The following is a 23,617-nucleotide window of genomic DNA, read 5'->3' as shown; positions in this document are numbered from 1 at the left end:
ATTTCAGTTTAATAACCCATGTCTTCTGGGAGTGGCACTGTCTCATTAATACGGGGAATCCTGTCCAAATTTCCTTTTCTAAACTTGTACTTAGAAATTAGCTAACTAGTGGGTTTCCGTGAAGTTGTTTACAAATATCCTTAGTTTTGGTTAGTCCACCAGCTACACTGCCCTCCCCTATAGCCCCAACCTCATACACACTAAATCCTTTATGCCCTAATATGCCTTGTAGGGCAATAGGAAAAATATTGGGGGGGGGGGGAGAAGCAAGCATTCTATTTGAGTATCTCTTTTTGAAAATGCAAGATTCTGAACAAATGCATATATGGTGTAAGCCTGTGTTTAAACTAGCATTCCGTGGAAAGATAAACTTGAGGTTCAGTGAGGCAGAAAACCATTTAAACACAAATAAGACTAACACAATGCAGGTCTCAAAAGCCATGGCCACAATCAGAAAGTTAAAGCCAAGGCTTAATTAGTAAGAATCCCTAACATATGGAGGAATGAATTTCCAACGAAATAAATGCTTTATGGAATTAAAACTCAGGATTTCATTACGTCTTGTAAATAAACCATTATTTTTCTTGGGTACTTGACTTTAAATTACTATAAAAAGTAAATTTTTTTTTTTTTGCAGAATACTAAAAAATTCAAAAAGGATGAAGGTCTCAGCCTAGAACTACTAGGAATCTCTTCAGCAAGTAGCCACAGTAGTTAAACACCTGTAGCAGACACACAGCTGTAGCAGACACAGGGGACAATCTGATTCTCCACTCTATAGGACCAGATCCAGGGGACAGACTAGCATGGAATGCCAAGCTCCTACGTAAACAGACAGAGATTACAAGATCTCAGGCATTGAGCTACATTCCTAAATTGGTGTTTTTAATGAGGATAACATAGAAACTAAAGATATTATCTTGCTCTATATAAAATGTGTAATTTCTTACATGCTAGGGGAGAAAATTGGTAAGTTCAAAATCAATTAAACCAATATTTGTATTGATTTTAAAGATGAGATTTTCACTTTCTACTCACTAAAACATTTTTTTTTTTTATTTTTTCGAGACAGGGTTTCTCTGTAGTTTTTGGTGCCTGTCCTGGAACTAGCTCTTGTAGACCAGGCTGGCCTCGAACTCACAGGGATTCGCCTGCCTCTGCCTCCCGAGTGCTGGGATTAAAGGCGTGCGCCACCACCGCCCGGCTAAAACATTTTTTAAGAACTATTTTGTGTGCACGTGTATGTACCAGCATCTGAACACGGTGTATGTGTGGAGGTCAGAGGGCAGCCTGCAGGAGATGGTTCTTTCTGCCACGTGACTCCTGGGAACACAACTCAGGTCATCATGAGATGACTCTACCTCACTGGCTTCTACTTTACATTTTCTGTAACTTAAAATTAAGTGGGCTGGCTGTATGTTGCTGTCATAATTGCCATCTTCATATACCCTAGTCTTTGATCAAAATATTTTCAGGGTTTCTTACGTCCGCAGCTGTGCTAAGGTCATTTCTAGCTGCACCATCTTTTCCTAACATCACGTAATCAAATCCTGCCAGATATCTCACCAGAGACGTCTCGTCACACTCTCTACCCGTCTACAGGTGTTTAGGTGACTGTGGAGGAGGAGGCTTTGAGGTTTCCGAAGCTCACGCCATTCCCAGTTAGCTCTCTCTGCTCCTGTCGGGGATGAGATAAGCTCTCAGCTACTGTTCCAGTGCCATGCCTGCCGCCACACCCCCTGACATGATGGTCATAGACCCTTTAGAACACTCTAGAAATGTGAACCCCAAATTAAATGCTCTCTTTTGTAAGTTGCCTTGGTCAGGTTTTATTTTTGCCACAGCAAATGGAAAGATAACTAAGACAGTGCCTTCTTTTCGTAATTCAATACATATATTGCTAATAATTTACAAAGACACCAAAAACCACCTGTTTTATTTTCAAATCTTTACTTACATAGACTTGGTAGCACGTTTCTCCTTAGCTTTCCTTGCAAGATAATTTCGCAAAGCTTAAAATTGGGTATTTTAATATGTCACAAGTAAACATGGAAAAATGAGTTTATATTTTAGGGAAAAATCTTCCATTATTGTACAAACACTGATATTTACAATATTCTTAATGTAGATATATACAACGTAGCATATCATCTCAATGTACAAAACAGTTTTAAATTGTTACATTGTTGTAGAACGCTGTAAAATGCTAAGTGCTGAAAAACTCTCAAAAACTGCCAATATTGTGGGAAAACAGCAACAAGTTCATAAACTGTCACGCAGTATCTTACACAAACACAACTGTGCAAGTCAACTCCAATCTACACACTTACAGGCAATGACTCAGCTGCATAAACCATGCTAAAATCTAACTACAATTTTAGAATTCATATGCTAAAGCGGACAATTTTTTTCTTTGTCATGTTCTGTTTTAAAGATAGGCTCTTACTACGTAGTCCTATTCCTGGAATTCATTATGTAGACCAGGCTGACCTCAAACCCAGAGGTCCATCTGTCTCTACTTCTGAATTCTGGGATTAAAGGTGTGTGCCACCACACAGGGCTCAATTTTATAATATATGAAACAGGAATATGAATAGTGAGAACATTTAATGAATTCCTAGAAAGCTACTAGGAAACCTCAGAGAAAACCAACCAGGCATTTTCCCTGGGACTCATGAATATATGACAGAAACACCGAAGGAGGAAAATAAAAGCCACCCAGGTGTTGTGGGTTAATTTCACCTTTAAAGATTAGTTTCATTTAGAATCCTTTAAGTTCCTCTTGGATATTTTTATTTTCTTGTGATTTAATGGGAGCAATAAGGGAAAGAGGTAGCTTATCCTTTTCAGGAAATAATAACCTAAGTACAATACATTATTCTCCTAACTGTGATTTTTCTGGACATATGAAAAAATATATATTAAGTTGTAAGAGCGTTATTAAAGAATAGGAAAGTGGAGATGCAGATCAAATTTCTTTATTACATTTGTTAATGCTGATAGACTATGTTTATCAAAATGTGTGCTTTTATTTGTGCTTCTGTGAAGGTATTTTTCCTTCATGCCATGTGACACCAGATTAAGCATCCTGGTGGTAGAGGTGAGAGAAGAAAAAAGAGAAGTTGGGCGGCCAGCTCTGCTACCGTAAGAGATCTACACGGGCTGCCTTCTGATGACGGGCCAGCGTGTGACACAAGCAGGAGGGCAGTTAGGGCTGCACTCTTGGGCAGAATGGTGCTACCAGCTTCTCCATTGCACTCAAACCCGGAGATACATATGGGAAAGGTAACCTAAAAAGCAGGACAGCTCGAGCTGGCATTCTGAGGCTGCCATCTTCTTTGTCCTGAGAACTGAAGAGGCCGAAGGTTTTTGCAGTCTGCACGTCACAGCCCGCACCTATCCCGTCTGGGAGCAGGAGCACTCTGTGGAGAAACAACTGCAGGGAAATCTGAGCGGGTCTGTGTATCGCTTTCAGCAAGTGATACAAAGATCTTATACCTAGGAGCCGTGAGGACGGATGAATAAAAGGGCTTGAGATGAAAGGGAAGAAAGAAAGGAGCCTCACCCTGTGAAGTAGGCACAAGCTGTAAAAGCAGAAACTAGAATAAAAATGTCTATCTATCTGTCTCCTCACCCCAGCCCCGTCTCTGTCTCCCCCAGGACTGAATGGTAGTAAGCAATGCCCTGAGTTCTGGCTAGGATGCGAAAGAATAAAGCTCCACCAGGCAGAATGACAATAGATAACTTAGAGGTGGTGGGAAGGGACAGGGAACATTAACTGCATTTTCCTGAGGCCTCTGAATACAGACAGGGCAAACTATCCATTGAACACAGTGTCTCAGACTCCCAGGGCATGTAACCAAAATTTTACTTAATTTTTTAGTAAAAATAATAATAAGTTTTAGATAAAGGACTATTTTAATTCAAAATATGAATACTGTCATTTTATACAAACACAATTATAAAATATAAATTTAAATTTTATACAGAAGGGGTCCAAGTGGGCAAAAGTACTCGGGGCCTAAAAAAGCTCATGAGCTGTGAGCACAGGTCAAACCAACTATAGCAATGGGCACTTTACAGGACTGGGGAAGAACGCCAAGATTAACTGATGGCCTGATTTGATTTCTTGAGTACTATTTTTGAAGAACACCACGTCTAACAGAGGAGAAGTACTGTTATTAATTTTCCTTACCCAAGGCAGAACAAGACACAAATTCTAAGCTCATTATTTTACAGCTGCTTCCTTCAAAGAGGCAGAGCGTGGGATGAAGGGTCTCAGGTGTCTCTGGTCCTCCACTGCTGCGCACACTGCTGGGAAGGGGTTTTCTCTAGGAGCCTGCTTCATCAACTTCTGTGTTGCATGCCTCCTCGGGTCCACACTCCTCGGTGCTTCTTTAAGGCCTTGGCTCCAACTATTTCCAGGAGGCCAAGGTTGGCAAGGCCAGCACAGGGGCCACCTGCAGTTGTCAAAGCACGCAGACACTGCGACAAGAGAGGAAAGCAGCATGGAGAACAGACAGGGCACAGCAGGAGACAGATGGTAAATCTGAATGTCTCAATTCAAGCTGCTGAAGACTGGTAAAGAAAGCCATGGTGGAAGCACTTATCTTTAATCCCAGCACTAGGGAGGCAGAGGCAGGCAGATATCTGTGAGTTCAAAGCCAGCCTTGTATATAGAACTAGTTCCAGGGCAGCCAAAGAAACCCTGTCTTGAAAAACCACCCAAACAAACAAACACCCCCCTCTCAAAACAATACAAAACAAAAAAACCACAAAACCAAACAACCAAAAACCCTCAGTAAAGAAGGTAATAATTCCTGTGTGAAGTATTTCTGATAGTGGGTCTGAGATATCTGCACTCTGTATACACTCCTCTGCATTTAAAAATATTTTGTAAAATAATTATAAATGTATTCTATAGTCGGAAAAATAGACCCTCAATAGTTGCTTAAAAACTTGTGTTCTCAAGGCCCTCCACTCTGACTACTGCCATCTTTGAAGTCCTCAAAATATAGCTCAGGGTAGTGAAGATGATTAAACACGGGCATGTGAAAAACCCAGATTTGACAAAGAACTCTTAACAACTCAGCAACATTCCAGGAAAACATCAATGCAGCAAGTTAATCAACACGGGCTCCCAGGTCTGCTGCACAGCCTCGGGACAGACAGGTGAGGAGGAGAAGGGCACAAGAGAGTGAACTGCTACTGGCTTTTGCGGCCTCTGCTTGAAGAGACACCACATTATAAAACTCAGCTCTGAATTTCAACTGAGACTCCTGGATTTAGAGATGTGACAGAATTAAGGTCTTATCCCAAAGCTGGCACAAATTAGGTTGGGAGCTCAATTCCTAGTTTTGTGCTTTGGAGTTCTTATACTTCCAGACTTCAAGGGTATTTTACCAAGTATGTTTCATTGTTCATAGTAAATGTACACAGGGGAATGGAAAACTATTAGTTTCCTTTAAATATATATACATTCATTTGGGAACTGTACAATCTTAAAATGAAGTTAGAAAAGAAGCAACCTAAAAAATATCAGCAAATTAAATCAGAGCTGGAATAACACTGGGAGGTTAGATGTTTTAGCCTCAGCTGTCCGTAGGAACCTTGGCCCAGAGAAAACAAACTCCATTTCTTTAAATTGTATAGCCCAAATCAGATTCAGGCCACCTAAGACTGTGAGGCTACTCCATCCAGTGCTGCCTTGTTCTTTGGTTACATCTGCAGCAACAAAAAAGGAAAATTCTAAACTCAAATTCAGTTTCAGGGTAACTAAACTGTCACCAGTAAGAGGGCCTGGACAATGGGCAAACACCAGTTGTCCAGCTAACACAAATATTCCCTAATTGGTCCTTGTAGTGATATTTTGTTTGTATTTTTTTAAAAGATTTTTATTTATTATGTATACAGGGTTCTTCCTGCATGTATCCTGCAGTACAGAAGAGGACACTAGATCTTATTACAGATGGTTGTGAGCCACCATGTGGTTGCTGGGAATTGAACTCAGGACCACTGGAAGAGCAGCCAGTGCTCTTTACCTCTGAGCCATCTCTCCAACCCCCTTTTGTTTGTGTTTTAACAAATAAAGCTTGCCTGAAGATCAGAGTGCAGAGCTAAGCCAAGTGTGGTGGCGCACACCTTTAACCCCAGCACTCAGGAGACAGAGGAGGAGGGATCTCTATGAGTTCAAGGCCATCCTGGGCTACACTAGATTGATCCATCTCAAAGTGAAACAGAGTCAGGCAGTGGGGCCCACACCTTTAATCCCAGCACCAGGGACGTGGAGATCAGAAGTGATATGGCTGGACAGAGAGAGGAATATGAGGCAGGAGGAGACAAGAGCTCAGCGCAGTCAGAGGACGCAGTCTGAGGACGCAGTCAGAGGACGCAGTCAGAGGACGCAGTCAGAGGAAGCAGTCTGAGGACGCAGTCTAGAGGACGCAGTGAGAGGCCACAGTCAGAGGATGCAGTGAGAGGCCGCAGTCAGAGGATGCAGTCTGAGGATGCAGTCAGAGGATGCAGTCAGAGGATGCAGTCTGAGGATGCAGTCAGAGGATGGAGTCAGAGGCTGCAGTCAGAGGCCGCAGTCAGAGGATGCAGTCTGAGGATGCAGTCAGAGATGCAGTCAAAGGATGCAGTCAGAGGCCGCAGTCAGAGGATGCAGTCTGAGGATGCAGTCAGAGGCCGCAGTCTGAGGATGCAGTCAGAGGATGAAGTCTGAGGATGCAGTCAGAGATGCAGTCAGAGGATGCAGTCAGAGGCCGCAGTCAGAGGATGCAGTCTGAGGAGGCAGTCAGAGGAGGCAGTCAGAGGACACAGGAACTCTTGGTGACCACTATATGAGAACGAGCCCATATCTCTTCCTTCTCACATTACTTATAATAGGAAAGTTTAGAATTTTATAGATTAAAAGAAAAAATATTTAAGTTATATTGCTTTAAAATCTCAATTATTTACAGTAACATGCTAAGATTAGAACACAATGTCTTACTTTTAAAATATTACAAGAACAAATCCGTTGTACTGTTCTCTTCAGCCAGTCCATTTTCTTCCTTGCTTTTGTAATTGGAAAGGAACAAATTTTCTATCTGGGTCAAGAATTCCTCAGCGATGAAGCAATTGGCTACTCTGCTCAGTGTTTTCCTTAGACACTCCATAAGCTAGTTGAAAAGAAAAGGTTACGTTTAAATACTTCAGTCGGAAGAGGCTTGCATAACTATCACAATTTCTTGTCAAACCCCAGTAACACTCAAATGAGAAACACCGCTCTCAACAATCTCAGCCTGGACTACCGGAATCGCTGCTGAAGGTTGAGTTTAGCTCCCTCACAACTCCACAGGAAGTCAACATGTGCAAGCAGCGCTCCCGGCTCTGGCCAAATCTGTGATCTCTGCCCATTGTAACCACATGGTTACATCCGCAGAGCCGTCTGAAGACTGAAGAGCAAACAACAGGAACAATGAAGCACACAGAACTGTAGGTCCAAGTATGAAGTCTGGAGAGCAGATACAAGGCTCAAAACTGAGCTCCAGCACCATCACCAGACAAATGAACAGAGAGACAGAGACAGGAACAAAAAATAACTAAGTACATAGTTTTAGGCCAGTTTTCCTGGAGATGCACACGTTGATTTTTCAATAGTATGTAGACAAATGTAGCAAAAAGAACTTAGTATGCTTATTCTTTCTGAATATTCCCACATGACTAAAACAAAAGTGTTGACAGTCTATTCATCTTAACCAGAAGTGTGTGTGTGTGGGGGGAGGGGGGGTGGTTGACTGTTCTAAACCCTTATTTTCCAAGTACTAAGTTAGAACAAAATGATCACTTAAACTTAAATTAGATCTATACTATATTTTTTTAAATGGCCAACTATTATGGTCAAAAGGGAAATATGGTACTTATGAATTTTAAAGAAAAGATCAACAGTTCTTCATTGTACACAAATGTAACCTGCTAAGAAATATATCAGTCAACACTGACAAATGCACTCTAGAAGAGTATTATTTCTATGTATACCTTTAGCCAATAGAACACATTAATTTTACAAAGTACATTCATAAAGGAAAACAGAATGTATTCACAGAACAGTGGGAAAAACAAGAACAGCAGCTTTGGAATCTGAATAATGAAGTCTGTAGGTGGAGACTGCTAATTCATTTCCCAGCCACCCACACACAAATAACAACACAGAAACTGTATTAATTACAACATTGTTTGGCCAGTAGCTTATGTATATTTCTAGCTAACTCTTACATCATAGATTAACCCATTTCTATTATTTTGTGTATCGCCATGAGGTTGTGGCCGACTCTGGCTCGCGTCTTTCTCCTTGTACTTTCTCTCTCTATCTCTGTTCAGATTTCCCGCCTGGCTTTACTCTACTAAGCCACTTAAGTAACTAATGGTAATAAAATATATTCATAGCACACGGGGGAAATCCCACATCAGAAGCCAATTAATAATGAAGGCAGCTTACTTTCTGCAAACAAGTTAGGTCAGAATCCCGGCGAAAGATTCTATCCATGGGGACACTGCTGTAAGAAGGAATTTGAAAAGAAACTGGTGACAAAGACACTCTTTGTTGTGCAATAAACTGTCCCTGATGCCAGACATCAGGGTTCCATATTTAATCTAGGCTTTTCCTTCTCTGATTCAATTTAATGAGAAAGACTGCAAATGTGGGGCTACCACAAACCATACCACGTACCTATGGGAAAGCCTGTATTTCTCGATTATCCATCTTGTCTTTTCAAACACTAATTCCCACTGAGGTTCTTCTAGCATCTGCTGGACTTCAAATTTGTAGGGTAAACCTAGAGAATGTAAAGAGCACACTGTCATCAACTCCAATCTCCTTTTCTGACAATTCCGTGAAAAGACAGGATGGCATCTCACTCTGCAGAAAAGGGCAGTATCAGTTAACAAACTGTTCTCGGCAAAGTAAGGCATGGTACCTTCCGAGGTACAAGCCATCTCGCCCATGGGAACGCTGATCAGCAGGCAGCATTCCTAAGAAAAGCTGGCAGAAGCAGCAGGCCTTGAGACTGTGCAGTTCTTCCCAGGGGCAGTCTCCTGCCTCTGCTAGCTTCTTCACAAACTGAGCTGTCCATACTTTACTAAGTGCTCAAGGGGTATTTTCTACAGCTCCCTGGAGCTCACTTTGAAATATAGCAGACTGTTCTCTGGTAATGTAGTTGTCTCAGCTCCATCACTTCCACTCACGTTTGCCAGCTGTGTTTCTCTCCTCCTGGTCACTAAAGTACAGCAACCTGGGCTTACCTGATTTGTTTCCCATCTTCTAGCAACCACATCCTAAGTAAAATACTACTGTTTTGTATATTTTGCCTACTATTTTGGTTGATTCAAAAAAGTCCTTATTACTTCATTTTGGCCAGAAACAGAATTACACAAATTTTAAATTATTAAATTCTAATGAATAAACTGTGAATAGTCACATGTCCTCAGTACCAACTAACTGTATTAGATATGACTGGCATAGAGGCTCATAACCAAAACCCAGAAGGCTGAGATCTGACTTAAAGTGAAGAAAAGTCTATTGTAGCGCTTTCTGTTTAACTTTTATAAATTACAGTTAAGTTGGGGATAATGTGCTTTATGTGCTGTGCTCAGTAGGGCATTCTGAACCACTCCTGATATTATTTACTCAAAAAAATTCACAGTGTCGATTAACTGGTACTAAGGATATAAAAATAATAAACAAATTGCATTAAAAGCCAAAGTGGTCATTAGAAAAGTACGGCAGACTTTTTAAAAAAATACATTAACAGTCAACAGTGCTGAGATTTTTACCAAGGACAGAGCATCAAAGATGATTAAGAATAAAGAGAAATTAATTGCTAAGCAAACATTCATTTAGAATCCACTTTATGCCGGGCTCCATGCTGGAAGCAGCTAGAAAAGTGAGTACAATACACTCTGTAGTGTCAAAGGCGTCCAGACTCAAGAGGAAAGGGAATGGTGCGAATGTAGTTCACACAGAACCACACACCCAGAGACATCTGAACCTCCACCCACCTCCTTACAAAGTTCCCTTCCTGCCTGTCTTAGTCTGCTGTTAATAATTCCCATGTAGACAGAGCTACCCAGAACAGTCACCAGGAGACACACAGGAGACATACATCCCAGAGAAACTAAGCTGGGTAGCTGGCTACGTCAAACAAGATCTTTCTTGAGACAGACGAGACTTGCGAGATCTGAAGTCAGTCTGTCTTTGGGAATCCTACTATCCCAGGAGGCAATAGAAAGCTGGGTTATGGTTTTGTTTATTTGCATGCCATAGCAGAGAAAGCAAGAATGAATTTATGAAAATATTTTTATGAGAAAAGAACTGTGTTTTATGTTCTACAATGTCTCCAGTGCCCAGTATATATACACTTCCTATGCATGCAATGTTTACAGTGCTCAGTATGTACACTGTGCAACACAAAGTCTCCAGTGCTCACGATCCACTGCCTGCTCTAATGTTTCACCATATTTTCTTCCTTTTATCTAAGGACATGGTAACACTAGAATGAAAGGAAAGAGGGTACTTTAACTAGGTGATATGCAATAAGTCCTTGGCTGACACACACTTTCTCATCAAGTAGTTTTACACAGTTATAAGTTCTTTGAGGACAGGGACAGTAAGAAGTTATCACTGTTGAAACTTACGATAGGCACCATCAGGGCTAACTTCTTCACTTATAACCAAGCAGGTAATCTGGGAGTATGGTAAAGAGTTACTTCGATTATACGGACTAACAATCATCCCAATGAACTTTGCTCCTCCTCTGGAGAAGTAACTCTGCAATGAAAAGTATAATTAATTTCAACTATCATGGCTCTAACTGATAGTTAACTGGAGGAAAGAAAATAAACAAACAAATAAAAAAAGGGCCCTATCCAAATAACAGCAACTGAATGAAATGTCTTATGTACTCATTTCAGGCCCAAACTGTTCACCTTCATCAGAGACGCTCCTTAAAAATACAAACAGCATGGCTGGGAGCTGGCTTAGGATGCAAGAGTAGTTTACAGGCAGGAGAACCAGGTTTCACCTGTTCAGAATCTGCATAAGCCTACTGTAATCTGTTCTAGGCACCTGTAACTTGTAGCCTTAGTACTGGGGCAGGATGGAAAGACGGCAGGACTGCTGGGTACCAGCTTAGCAGCAGGGTTAGTGAGAAATCCCATCTCAAGGGAATAAAACGGAAAGTGACAGAACAGAACCAAATGTTCTTCCCTGGCGCATGTGCAAACACACAGGAGTGTGCGCCTCACCTCACAGACATACCTACAAAACTGAAAACAAAAAAACAACAGAAATGCCGCATATATTAGGTGTGGTGGTACACATCTATCAGTACTTAGGAGGCTGAGATAGGAGAATGCAGAATTACCACAGTTCTAGGCCAGTCTGGGCCCACAGAGTAAGTCTTTGTCAAACAAAACAAAACACACAAAACACATACCACAAATGTGTTTACATACATGATGTCAAATCATTTGACTGTAATTCTTATTAACACTGCAATAATTTACGAATAGCTACCTACACAGAAAATACACATTAGGTGGGGCAGTAGTGGTGCACACCTTTAATCCCAGCACTTGGGAGGCAGAGGCAGGCGGATCTCTGTGAGTTTGAGGTCAGCTTGGTCTACAAGAGCAAGTTCCAGGACAGGCCCCAAAGCTACAGAAAAACCTGTCTTGAAAAATAAAAAGAAAAGAAAAAAAAACAAAAACAAAAACAAAGGAAATGCACATTAAACCTAACAGTGAGTAAAAATACAACTTGTTTTTTACAAAGAGATATATCAACGTTTCCGATTACTATAGTTATAACAAGTCTAGTCCTATTTCTTCCTGACAGTTTTTTAAGGGCTCTGCCTTGTCCATTCACACACACACACACACACACACACACACACACACACCTGCATACACTCAATTGTTGACTTTCCCAATGCTTACTGATTTAATACGAAAAAAAGCAAGTTATTTCAAAACTGAAGATGTAAAGAATGTTAGTGTAAGCTAAAAATAACATGTTTTATTTCATGAAAATCAATAGGAGGATGTATAATAATTTACAAAATGTAGGTACATAACACTATAAACACACCTGGTATTTGGCTTGTGTGTCAATATCTCGTAAAGATGGATTTGGATCAAAGGCAGGATGAGAATGGTACCACCCAATAACACTGTAGCCTCTAAGAGCCAAGGTTTCTGAAGCCTGTGTTTGTGATACAGGATCCATCTCGCATTGTAGTCCTGTGCTCAGACTGTTACACGGTTCTGCTGCACAGACCTGTAAAGGATTGTTCTTACATTATAGTGAAATCCCACCAATTCTATTACTTGCCAAATGAACCCCAAAAGTGAGATTGTAGTCTACAAACTCAGGTAGCATTTTTCTAATCTAAAAGGTATGATAATGGTTAGTCTTCCAGGTTGCACCATAACACCTACCCAGAGGCATTTTCAAAAATTTCTATTACATATGAAAATAATTTCAGCAAAATGAAGCACCCAGCATTTACCCACCAGCACTAGAGTACATTACTGCTCTTCAAAGTTGGAGCTTTTCACTGAGGAAGGGAGTGGGCAGCCAAGGCTGGCAAAATCCTCTTCCTCTTGATAGAAACAGATGTTCAGTAAATGGAACGCTAAGTCACTTCTGAATACTTAGTTCTATACTTGCATATTCTCACACATCCAGATACAACCCAGTATTTTAATTATATTTTCTGAACTCTATAAAATATTTGGTATGGTAGCAAGACTTGGTAACTGAACTGTTTGAAACATTAAAACTTACTTCAAGGGTCTTCTCAGCCTCTGAGTATCTTCCTCCTAACAGCCCAATCACCTCCGCCATAGACACGTGAGCATGCTACAGGAAACAGGACAGACGCAGACCTTATCCACACACGCAGTCAGCGAAGACCTAGGACAGCTGCACAGCAGCAGCCGCACTGCTCTGAACAGAGCACAGCAAGGCGCTGGCAGCTGGGCTGGAAGCAGGGGACTCAGGCGTCAGCCCCTTCCTGCTGCTAGGAAGCTTTGAAGCACACAGCGAAGATGGAACTTGTTCACTTAAAAGGAAGACACCATTTGCATTCAAAGGGCAGAGTGAGTTCCTCTAGAACTCTCTGTAGTCAATGACCTCAGATGCACACACCTGTTAGAGGGTCTGCAGTGCAGGGCACACAAGGAGCCTCTGTGATTTACATGTAGTGGATGGCAGTCACTACCAGGCAGCAGACACAGGATATTAGAAAATGGGTGACAATCTGCAAAACTCACGGCAATTTGTTTTATAAAATATGAAAATATGTAATTGTCTGGCTTTCCTTCAAAAGAAAATTAGATTTCTTATAAAGAAAATGTTTAAAATCTGACATAAAAGTCTTCTACTTTCTCTTAGGCCTATAAAAGATGAATAATGGAAATTCAAGAACAGAAACCAGAATAACTAAGTGAAGTACAACAGGTTATCCTTACCACATCCATTATTAGTAATGCTTCTGAAGCTACCTTCACCTGAAACGGCTCCTGGAATATAAAAAGGAAAGGAGAACATAAAAACATAAACAACAACAAAACCAAACCCAAAAAAAGCATAGAAACAAAAACATTTTGTTCTCAGTTGGAATATCCACCCTTTTCTCCTTACCCACCCCACCAAGTTTTCATCACTAATCAAAGTGCAGTACAAATGAGACTTAAAACTCAGCTGCAAAGTCCTAGCAGCAAACTGCTCTTCCCTCCCACCTTCTGCCTGGCTGGGTCACCGATCCTTACTATATCCTGCTGTGTCCAATTCACCCACACAATTGCCTCACACAAATGGTAAAGGGTAAGTATTTCCTGTCCCATGGGGGCATTACTTGTGATTACTCATTGATATCAAGTACCTGCTTTTCTTCACTGAAAAAATTACAAGGTATCAGTTGGAATGGATCAAGTGAGCTGAAAAAGAAAAAAGATCAATTACTAATTGGAAAAACTAGTAATAATATAAACTCACACTTCTGCCTGTATGAACAAATATTAGAGCAGGAGAACCATTCTAAGGAGGAGTCACACGTCCTTTTAGGTCTGACAGAAAGCAGGAACTCTGGGACAAGGCAACTTCAGCAACTGAAGGAGCTGGCGAGCAGACGAAGGAGAGATCATAAGTTCAGGGACAGCTATTTCCCCAGCTGTTCAGGAAGTTCAAGTAGGAGGTTTCTCAAAACAGCTGGTCAGGCTGTGGTGATGTATGCCTTAACCCCCACTACTCGGAGGCAGGGCCACCCTGGTCTCCAGAGTGAGCTCTAGGCCAAACAGAGATGCACACTGATACTGTCTCATAGAAAACACATACACACCAATACCTGTCAGTATCCTAACAGATCCACTACAGTGGGGACTCAATAAATACTTTCTATACAAAGGGCAACAAATAAGTCTATTACAGAAACTAAAGCAAACAGAAAGCCCGACGACATTATTTCAGAACATAAAGAGATGGAGAGGGGAATCTAAGCAAGGCCAAATACAAAAGCATGTGCAAACCAGAAAAATACTAAGAAAGGCTTTGACCACTAAAAATTAAGTTTTAAAGAAAACAGCAGAACAATTTTTAAAATTTATTATTATTTGTAGAGTTATAAAATTTTACTTTATGTGTATAAGTGTTTTGCCTAAATGTAGACATGTATGTGTAACTGGTACCCACGATGGTCCAGAGGGTGTCAGATCCCTTGGAACCAGTTATGGATGGTTGTGAGCCTCCACATGGGTGCCGGGAACTGAACCTAGGTCCTTTGCAAGAGTAGTAAGTGCTCCTAATTACTGAGCTATATCTCCAGGTATCAGAACAATGTTTATAGAAAGAAAAGCAACTGGAAATGTTTCTATGAAGACAACTTGCAAAGAGTAGCATGTTGAATTCCCATCTGACAAAAGAGTCTGTGAGGAAGGGTATTTTTTTTAATTAGGCTTCTGCCCCAGGGTCCAAAACATGTAGGAATTTTCAAAGCTGAATAAAAAGATCTTTAAGTTAACTGAATGAAAAGTAAGATGGGTGAGATAGGACATGCTTGTAATCCTAGCACTTGGGCGGTAGAAGAGGAGGATCAGTGGTTTAAGGTCGTTCTCAGCGACACCTCAAGTTTGGGACCACTTTGGGACAGACTCTGTGTCAAAACAACAAAACAAAATGACATCTCCCCCACAAAAAAAAAAAAAAACCCAAACTAACGGTTCAGGCACTGGGGAAATGGCCTGAGGGTAGGAGTACTGGCTGCTTTTGCAGAAAACCAAGGTCTGACTCCCAGGGCCCACATGGTAGTTCACAGCCATCTGGAACTCTAGTTCCAGGGATCCAACACACTCTTCCAGCCGCCAAGACTATCACTACATGTAGATAAAACAGCCATACCACAAAAAACAAACAAACAATAATAATGCAGACTGAGACAGACTGGAGATGTTGAAGAGAGAATACACTTGAGGATGTCTGTGAACTTGACCTACACAGACAGGGGCAGGTTGGTATTTCTTGAAGGGGTGCTGAGGATGGCTACAGACACTTCACGGACAAAACACAAACAGTTCATACCGGAAAGAGGAGCATTAGATACTGAATATCGGTGAGGTTCTAGATGAGCAAAGAGGTAATTAATATCAATGGATTCATGAAAAATATGTCACAGTAAATATACATACACTGTTGGTGGGAATGATTTGTTGCAAACTAGATGCTACCATTTTCAAATCTGAGTTTTAAGCAAGATATCTATGATCTGTGTGCTAATAAGATAAATGCATATTGTTTACTGTGTTAAAGTGCATTAGACAGCTGAAGAATGGTTTCCCAGGCTTATTCCAGTAGACCTCTTTATTAGGTGATCGATGATAGAAAAGTTACAACTTTATTGCAAACTTCAATGCAAAAAGTACAAAGATTGAGAGAAGTTACAGGTGGATTTAAAAGGCTCCTGGCAAGACTGAACAGCATAAAAATAAAATAAAGCTAAATTTCACAGAGATTCAGAAAATAAAATTTGGAAGGCGTCTAGGCTTATTAATGGTTTTTTTTCTTTTTTTAAAAAATACTTAGCCCATTTGTCCACAGGGTAAGGTTCAATTTCCATTTTGCAGAGGTAACAGACAATGTGCTGAGTTACACTACCAGGTCTAAGGATTCCTGAGTTTAAATCCGTTTTCACACTAGGTAGCATGACCAAATACTACATGGCCACTTCTTTGTCACTCGGTTTTTCTAAGGTAAAATGGACGTGATACTCACACTGCAAAGGGTTACCAAGTGATTAAGTGTGCTCACATAAAGTACTTAAAACACGGCAAACAACATCAGCCACTTTAATTATTTTATAAGCGAGGAACCAGGCCCTGCCAAAGAAATATAACTGCCACAGCATATAGTGGCATACTACGTGTGGTTTGATAAGTAAAGCTTGCCTAAAGATCAGAGGGCAAAGCAGTCATCCTAGTCAGCCATACAGGCCAGGGAGTGATGGCACACACCTTTAATTCTAGGACTCAGGAGACAGGGGCAGATGATTCTGTTAGTTCAAGGCTACCCTGGGCTACAAAAGAGTGAATCAGTCTAGAAGAGAAACAGCTCATACAAAGGTGATCCCAGCAGTTGGGATCGATCAGATGTCTTTAATCCCAGCACTAGGGAGGTGGAGACAGGAGAGATATGGCTGGGTGGAGAGACAGTAACTCAGTTAGAGTGTACAGTCTTTAGGATTCGTGAGGATAGGATCTCATCAGTCTGAGGTCTTTGCTTTTTTGATCTTCAGAAAATGTGAACCCAAATAGCTGTCTCTGGGTTTTTATTATTCGTGCTACAACAGCATTTCTTAATATCTTGCTTTGAAAAGTAAAAGGCCAAAGCAAGATGCCTAGAAAATCAAGGAATTCAATGTACTCAGATGTAACATGAAGAGGTCGAGCCTGCTTGTTTGTGGGTTTTTCTGTCCTCCCACCAGGTCCCCACAATTATTTAGTCCCAGAGAAAATCACCCACACAGGACTCCGTAAATTATAATGCTGATTGGCTCATTAGGTCAGGCTTCCCACTGGCCAACTCTCATATCTTGATTAACACATTTTTCTGATCAATTTTAGCCATGTGGCTCAGTACCTTTTTCAGTGGGGCAGCTCACATCCTGCTGCTTCGGTGATCTGGGCAGGACTGGGAAGAACCAACTTCCTCCTCCCCAAAATTCTCCTGCTCTCCTTGCATCATTTCTACTTCCTGTCTAGTTTTCCCACCTACACCTCCTGCCTGGCCAATCAGCATTCATTTAAAATATGATTGACAGAATACAGACAATTCTCCTGTACCACTTCCTCCTCTTTTTTTTAAAAAGCAAAGGAAAATATCCATAGTCCGTTTTTTGGGAATGTGGGCATAGTATTCCAGGCTACTTTCAGCTGGTTGGGGGCGCTGATAATCTTATGGGGACCTAAAGAAAATTTAGAGTTATGATCAAGTCCTGACTGAAGTATCCTGTGAGTCTTGATCATCTCAGGCAGCAGTCTTGAATCTGTTCTGTATGAAGAACTCAGACATCTGGGCCATCTGTTCCTACCAGAGATTTTTCAGGTGGCCTTCCTTGGTTAAAAATGATTTTTCTTAACACTGAATAAATCCATAGCCTCTCATTTTCTGTGGAAACAAAAGTAAAATCTCTTCTTCAAAGTAACATACCTTTTGACTTCAATTTTGAAGTCAAGGTATTTTCAAAATACCTATTTTCAGCATTTATAAGTAAATATCTTTTAGCAGCTGTTGCTCCTTCCTCAGCATTTAAACAATTTAAAGAGAGCATAATAGCATATAGTATCGAGATTCTCTGTATATTTTCCATCTTTATGTGGCTTTATTTTAACCTCTATTTCTTTTATTTTTACTTTTAACTTTTGGCTTTTTGAGACAGGTTCTCTGCATATCTTTGTCCTGGAATTCCCTCTGTAGACCAGGCTATCTTTGAATTCCCAGAGATCCGTCTGTCTCTGCCTCCCAGGCTACTCGTTTTTTTCTTTTCTTTTCTTTTTTTAACTCTGAGAACTTTAACCTTTAGCCTGTATATATTTTTAACAAAATGTAAACCATTTAGAGGTTTTCTTACTCTTTGAATCTCTCTTTACTGTATATCTCTCTTTTTCTGACCACATGGGTCTTTAATTTACTAAGGAATATGGAGAAAACAACAGTCAAAAGCTCCTATGGCTTTTCAAGGTCCTTGCCAGGAAGCAAGCTGCAACATTGTTTCCATACTCTGGACTGCCAGCTTGAAAGAGTCAAGAGTTTTCCCTGGCAGGACGACCCAGAAAGCCGACATTTTAAAACAGCGCAGCTTTTTTCCTGCTATGGCTGAAAACCAAAATGCTTTACTCTAGTCTTTCCCAAGCTTTCTCAGGCTTTTGTGGACTCAGTTATCCACATGGGCGCCATTCTGTAACATGAAGAGGTCGGGCCTGCTTGTAATTTACTTTTTCTTTGGTTTTGTTTTTTTGTTTTGTTTTTGTTTTTTTTTTTGAGACAAGGTTTCTCTGTGTATCTTTGGCTGTTCTGGAACTCACTTTGTAGACCAGGCTGGCCTCGAACTCAAAGAAATTCACCTGCCTCTGCCTCCCAAGTGCTGGGATTAAAGGCATGACACCATGCCTAGTCACCTCCATGTATATCTTATACAAAGCATCCACTGAAGCTACTGGTAATTTGTTCACATATTTCTTAACTGTGTGTGTGTTAAGAAAATACATTATATAACACTGTACCTTTTTGGTAGTTTTGAAACTTTTGAAGATTTAACAGGTTTGCACTTTTCATCTTCTCTTCTTTTTGCCAACTCTTCTGCAGACAGATGCTAAAACAAAACAGTCAGTCAAAGAGTTCATCAGCTACTCATGCAGAAGAAATCAAACAGCTAAGGACATGTGAGAGCAAGACTGACCAAGTCAGTATGCACTGCTTCCTTACTACTAATGTATACTGGGCCATAACTTTTAAAATTATGCCATAATATATAGCCTTATCAAAATGAAAATGTGTTTCTTCTCCCGATTTGCCCATTTCGATCAAGAGTATCAGTCCTTGAGTTTCAAAAACCTCCAAATCTTTATTTCTCATTTCTAGTTTCCAAGACTCAGGTGGCTAACTTTTCTTTTACAACTTAAGACAGCACCGGTAATGATCAAGAATGCAGATTTCAATGGCTGAGGGTGATAAAGTAGTACTTTGTCTAACATGCATGAGGCCACATCTCTGGCACAGTGGGAGTGAGATGCCCCAACATCATAAAATTCTGGAGCGGAAGTGCATGGTTCTGCTCACTATCAGTGGAGAGACCACTGCTGAGCTCTTCCTTAGAAAACAAATAAGAGCAGCAGCAATTACTGTCACAGTGTGCTGTGAAATTAACACGCATGTTCATGATCTAGTCATTTCTACTACCACCCCTGCACTCTAATGTAACAGATGCACCTTTCCCAGAACAGTAACATTTTCCTGTATCTGTACCTTTGCTTGTGCAACTCCCTCAGCCTAGAATGCTTCCATCTACATTTTGAGATGATTCTTCTCCTGATCCTTTGGTTCAAACTCTTTCCTCATCACTCTTTGGGAGTACCTCATATCCTTAGACCAACCTTATGGAAGGAACCATGTATTACTTATCAATATGCCAACAAGAGGTCTAGGTGTAAGGTTAGGGACAGGAAAGTGGGGGAAGGAGCATGAGAAAGGTAACACTTATTGAGTACCTTATCCAAGCAGGCTTACTGAATGACTAACACTAGGACCTTAATATACTTCATCTCATTTCTTTTAAATCCTTTCAGGATGAAGGGCCCAGACCCTCACCCAGCCCCCGCCTTGGCAGTCACAACAGGCTGCAGAAAAGGCCAGCAAGATGTAGGCCCCTGACTTAGCAGACCGTGCTGAGCCTCCGAGCTTGCCCTAATTACGGGAAGAAGCTGCCAGAAGTCCTCCTTATGGTAAGGAACCAATCAGAGGTTAGCTGGTGGCTCTGGTTATGCTCTGCTGATAATGGGAGAATGCAGGAACCACCCTTCTCCCCATGGCCTCCAGGTACAGCAGCAATCTTTCCACAGATGCAGCTAACCAATCAACTTAGGACACCTTCCCCAAGTCCGAAGATGTGCCAATCCTGAAAAGACCCCCAGACCCCCACACACAACCACTTAATTACCCCCAATAAATGCCCTGCCCCACTGTGGCTCGGGGTCTCTCCTACTCCACCCGCTGTGTCAGACAGATGGAGGACCAAAGTTAACTTGTAATTTAAAAGACTCTGCTTTTGCATTAGATCTGGTCTCTTGGTGGTTTTTGGTGGTCCAGACTCTGGGCACAAGAAAAGAGGTATCATTCATACTTCATAAATTAAAATTTGAGATTTAGTGCAGTTAAGTAGCTACTTGAGACAACAAAGCTAATAAAAATATATTTATACCTTCTTTCCACTCTACTACATTAATTATCTACAACAAATTCTATATGTAAACTGGTGTGTGTATGTATGCATATTTGTTGCCTATGTTTCCTTTCAGGGTCCCAATTTCTACAGAAATAACACTTCAATATTTATAATTAAGTATGCCTAATGTTTAGAACACTACTTTAATTGGTTTCACAAACATCATTCAAAGGAACATCATTTAATGAAATGAACAGAGCATACCAACTCCTTAGTCTGGCACTTATTCTTGACTTAGAGATAAAGAATCAAAAGTCTGAGTGCAAGTCAGACTCCTAGTTAACTACTACAGATACCTCTAGTACTACAGATACTTCTGATTTGGTTAATGGTAACTTTTCAATAAACTGACAAGGGAACAGCACACATACTTCAACAATAAGATTAGCATAATATATGGGAATTAAAATAATGAGACAGACAAGTTTTCAAGGACAAGCCACAAATAAAGTCAAAATTACCTCAAATGTTTGCCCTTCTAAGTCTTTTGCATCACACCAGTTTCCCCATGGGTCTCGGACCCTACGTCTTCTTGTACGCTATATTAAGAAAAAAGTAAAGGCAAAATGTAACAAAACTCACAAACTCCTCAGCACACAAACACACAAAACTTAAATAATAACTATCTAAATCTCCGTTACTTGAGTATTTTAATGTCTGATCATCAACTCACTAAACTGTATTCTGCTGATCACGGCTAAGTCATTTCTCTGCTTAGGGATACTCAACCAACTTCTCATGGGCACTAGCAGCAGCTAGCAGGGTAGGAGCTAAGTGGTGGCATCGAGGTACCACTTTAAACACACGTTGCTGATGACTTTCTGCATTTTACTTGATTTCTTCTTTATCTTCCTTTCTATTACCACTTAGGAGCTAACATACCAGGAAAAAATACTGTGAAGACTAGAAAGAAGCACCAAGAAAACAGATTTGCTTCTAATTATCTGTGGTAGAAAGGACCACACAGCAAAAGATATAGTGAAAATAGAAGCAAAATGATTACCCCAGATTTAGAAAGGGCATTGCCAAGTTAATTCAAACGGTGAAACACTAGAAAACGCGTGGCGTCTGTGACTCAAACAGTGTTGCAAACCTCGCATCCGAGGTGTTTAAATGGACCAGCTGCCAAAGAGAAGGAGGTGTGTAACTTGCACGATCTCCAGAGTCACTTGAAAATAACCTTTCTGAAGACAGCAAATTCAGGTAGAAATGGTTCACAGCCAAAACAGTCCGAGACTTATTTTACCTGTCACCACTGCAATGTGAATGAGAACTTATTACATTTTACCTTATAGGATACTTACTGGATAACTGTTGTTTTTGAGACAGAGTCTCACTGTGGAGATCAGGCTGGTCTTGAACTCACTGAGATCTGCCTGCCTCTACCTTCTCAGTACTGAGGTTAAATGCATGTGCCACCACACTCAGCTCGTGTGTGTCACTGTGTTTGTTTTTGTTTTCTTAATGTTTATGTGTGTTTTGCCTACATGTATGTCTGTGTACTACATGCATGTCAGATGCCCAGGAGGCCAGTACAGGGTGTCAGTTCCCAGGAACTGGAGTTACAAATGCTTGTGGTCTGCATGATGTGCGTGCTGGGAGCTGAACTTGGGTCCTCTGTAAGAGCAACAAGTACTCTTAACTGCTGGGCCATCTCTCTAGCACCTAACATGCTAGGTTTATAAATCAAAACCAAATAGCCCAAGGCCACTTTAGTAGAAGATGTTTCTATAGACTCTGGCAGTGGACTTGAGGGGTTTTCCAGTTTGGTTGATTTTTATCATTAGAAGCCAGAAAATTAACTAGCTAAGGTGAAACACAAGAGAAAACATGTTCTTCCACTCAGAGGCCATCTGTTTAGTAAAACAGCTGCTTACCATAGACTGCAGGCGCTGGGCAAGCTGGTAGGCTGCTTCGGCATCTGTCCTGTCACTCACTCGTACCCTATCGACCGGCTGTGGCCTGTTATATATTGCCTGCTCTGTTGGAATTCAGGAAAGATAGAACAATCTATTATTCTGTGAAATCGGTTAAAACAAGAAGATATACTATACTGACTACAGCTGAGCTCCACGGTTCTTATCCCACAATCAGACATTTCACGTGCCACTTAGTTCTCAAGCGAATAATGCTGTTAATGCAGCTCAATAAAAGCCATTATAAAGAAATAAGTAACTCGTATAACTTCTGGTTACATGAGTGCTGAGCCCACTTTGCCGACTGTGGCTTAGTACAGAAAACATGTCATCTCTGTGGCTGTGGCTACAATAGCTTAGCTTCTCAAATAGTTGGCATCTACACAGAGCCGGGGCACCAATGCCACATATGTGGAAGAGTAACCCTAAGGCAGACTGCCCATTCTCAATACAAAAGTGAAACCGCCTGTCAGAGACTTTCTGCTGAGCTCTCTAGTTCACTTCCAAAACAGGGGTGGTGAGGCCCTGGCTCCTATCACTGCCTGCACCCATCACCATTAGCTTTCTTCAGAGCTCTGTCATATGAAGTCAGTGATAGGGAAGAATTCATTCTGACATATGCATACTCATCAACTTTGAATCAGAAAAATCAAGAGTGAAAGACTTCCATTAATAAAAAAACAAAACAAAACAAAACAAAAAAAACTGTGTGCATGTCTAAGTCATAAGACAATTTGTGGGAGTCAGGTCTCTCCTATCAAGCAGATCCCAGTGATCAAACTCAAGTCTCAGGCTTAGGGGCAGATACCACTGAAGCACCTCCCCAGCCTTGTTAAAATACCTTTGTGCTTTTACTGTAACTAAATATACAGGTTCATAAGTTACTGCCTTTATTTAATCACTGCTAGAAAGCATCTCTAGCAGGAATATGGTACAGGGTGAGTAACACTTCATAGTTCAGATTTTGCTGGACCTTAGAATATGTGCAGAAAAATGTTCCCAATATCTAAGCCTTTTAAACAGCCATGACGCTCTCAACCTGTCTTTTTAAAGTAAATAGACTATCCTTAGATTTCTCATAAATTATTCACTTTTACTTGACAAAGAACTCTTTGTTAAATTATCTCTATTATGTAGATAAAGTATTTCTTTAAAATTGTATCTTCA

General features: G+C 40.8%; 1 protein-coding gene across 3 annotated transcripts in view; it reads right to left on the bottom strand.

Moving 5' to 3' along the window:
* Positions 1 to 1,907: 1,907 nt before the first annotated feature.
* Mysm1 (Myb like, SWIRM and MPN domains 1) overlaps positions 1,908 to 23,617 on the bottom strand; it is a 39,666-nt gene continuing 17,956 nt past the window's right edge. Inside the window, exons 10-21 of one of the 3 annotated variants that reach the window (XM_048453084.3) lie at positions 22,412 to 22,515; positions 20,996 to 21,073; positions 18,817 to 18,905; positions 13,929 to 13,983; positions 13,516 to 13,566; positions 12,830 to 12,904; positions 12,131 to 12,319; positions 10,678 to 10,810; positions 8,714 to 8,819; positions 8,483 to 8,540; positions 6,995 to 7,163; positions 1,908 to 4,485 (exon numbers count right to left, since the gene is read on the bottom strand). In XM_048453084.3, the coding sequence (XP_048309041.3) occupies positions 7,005 to 7,163; positions 8,483 to 8,540; positions 8,714 to 8,819; positions 10,678 to 10,810; positions 12,131 to 12,319; positions 12,830 to 12,904; positions 13,516 to 13,566; positions 13,929 to 13,983; positions 18,817 to 18,905; positions 20,996 to 21,073; positions 22,412 to 22,515 (1,097 nt within the window). In that variant the 3' untranslated portion in view covers positions 1,908 to 4,485; positions 6,995 to 7,004. The other 2 variants (XM_048453085.3, XM_087904860.1) reach the window with 2 other exon arrangements.

The sequence above is a fragment of the Myodes glareolus genome, chromosome 3, assembly GCF_982192425.1.
Source record: "Myodes glareolus chromosome 3, mMyoGla1.1, whole genome shotgun sequence".
Taxonomy (NCBI): domain Eukaryota; kingdom Metazoa; phylum Chordata; class Mammalia; order Rodentia; family Cricetidae; genus Myodes; species Myodes glareolus.
This window is presented reverse-complemented; position numbering and strand designations above follow the sequence as displayed.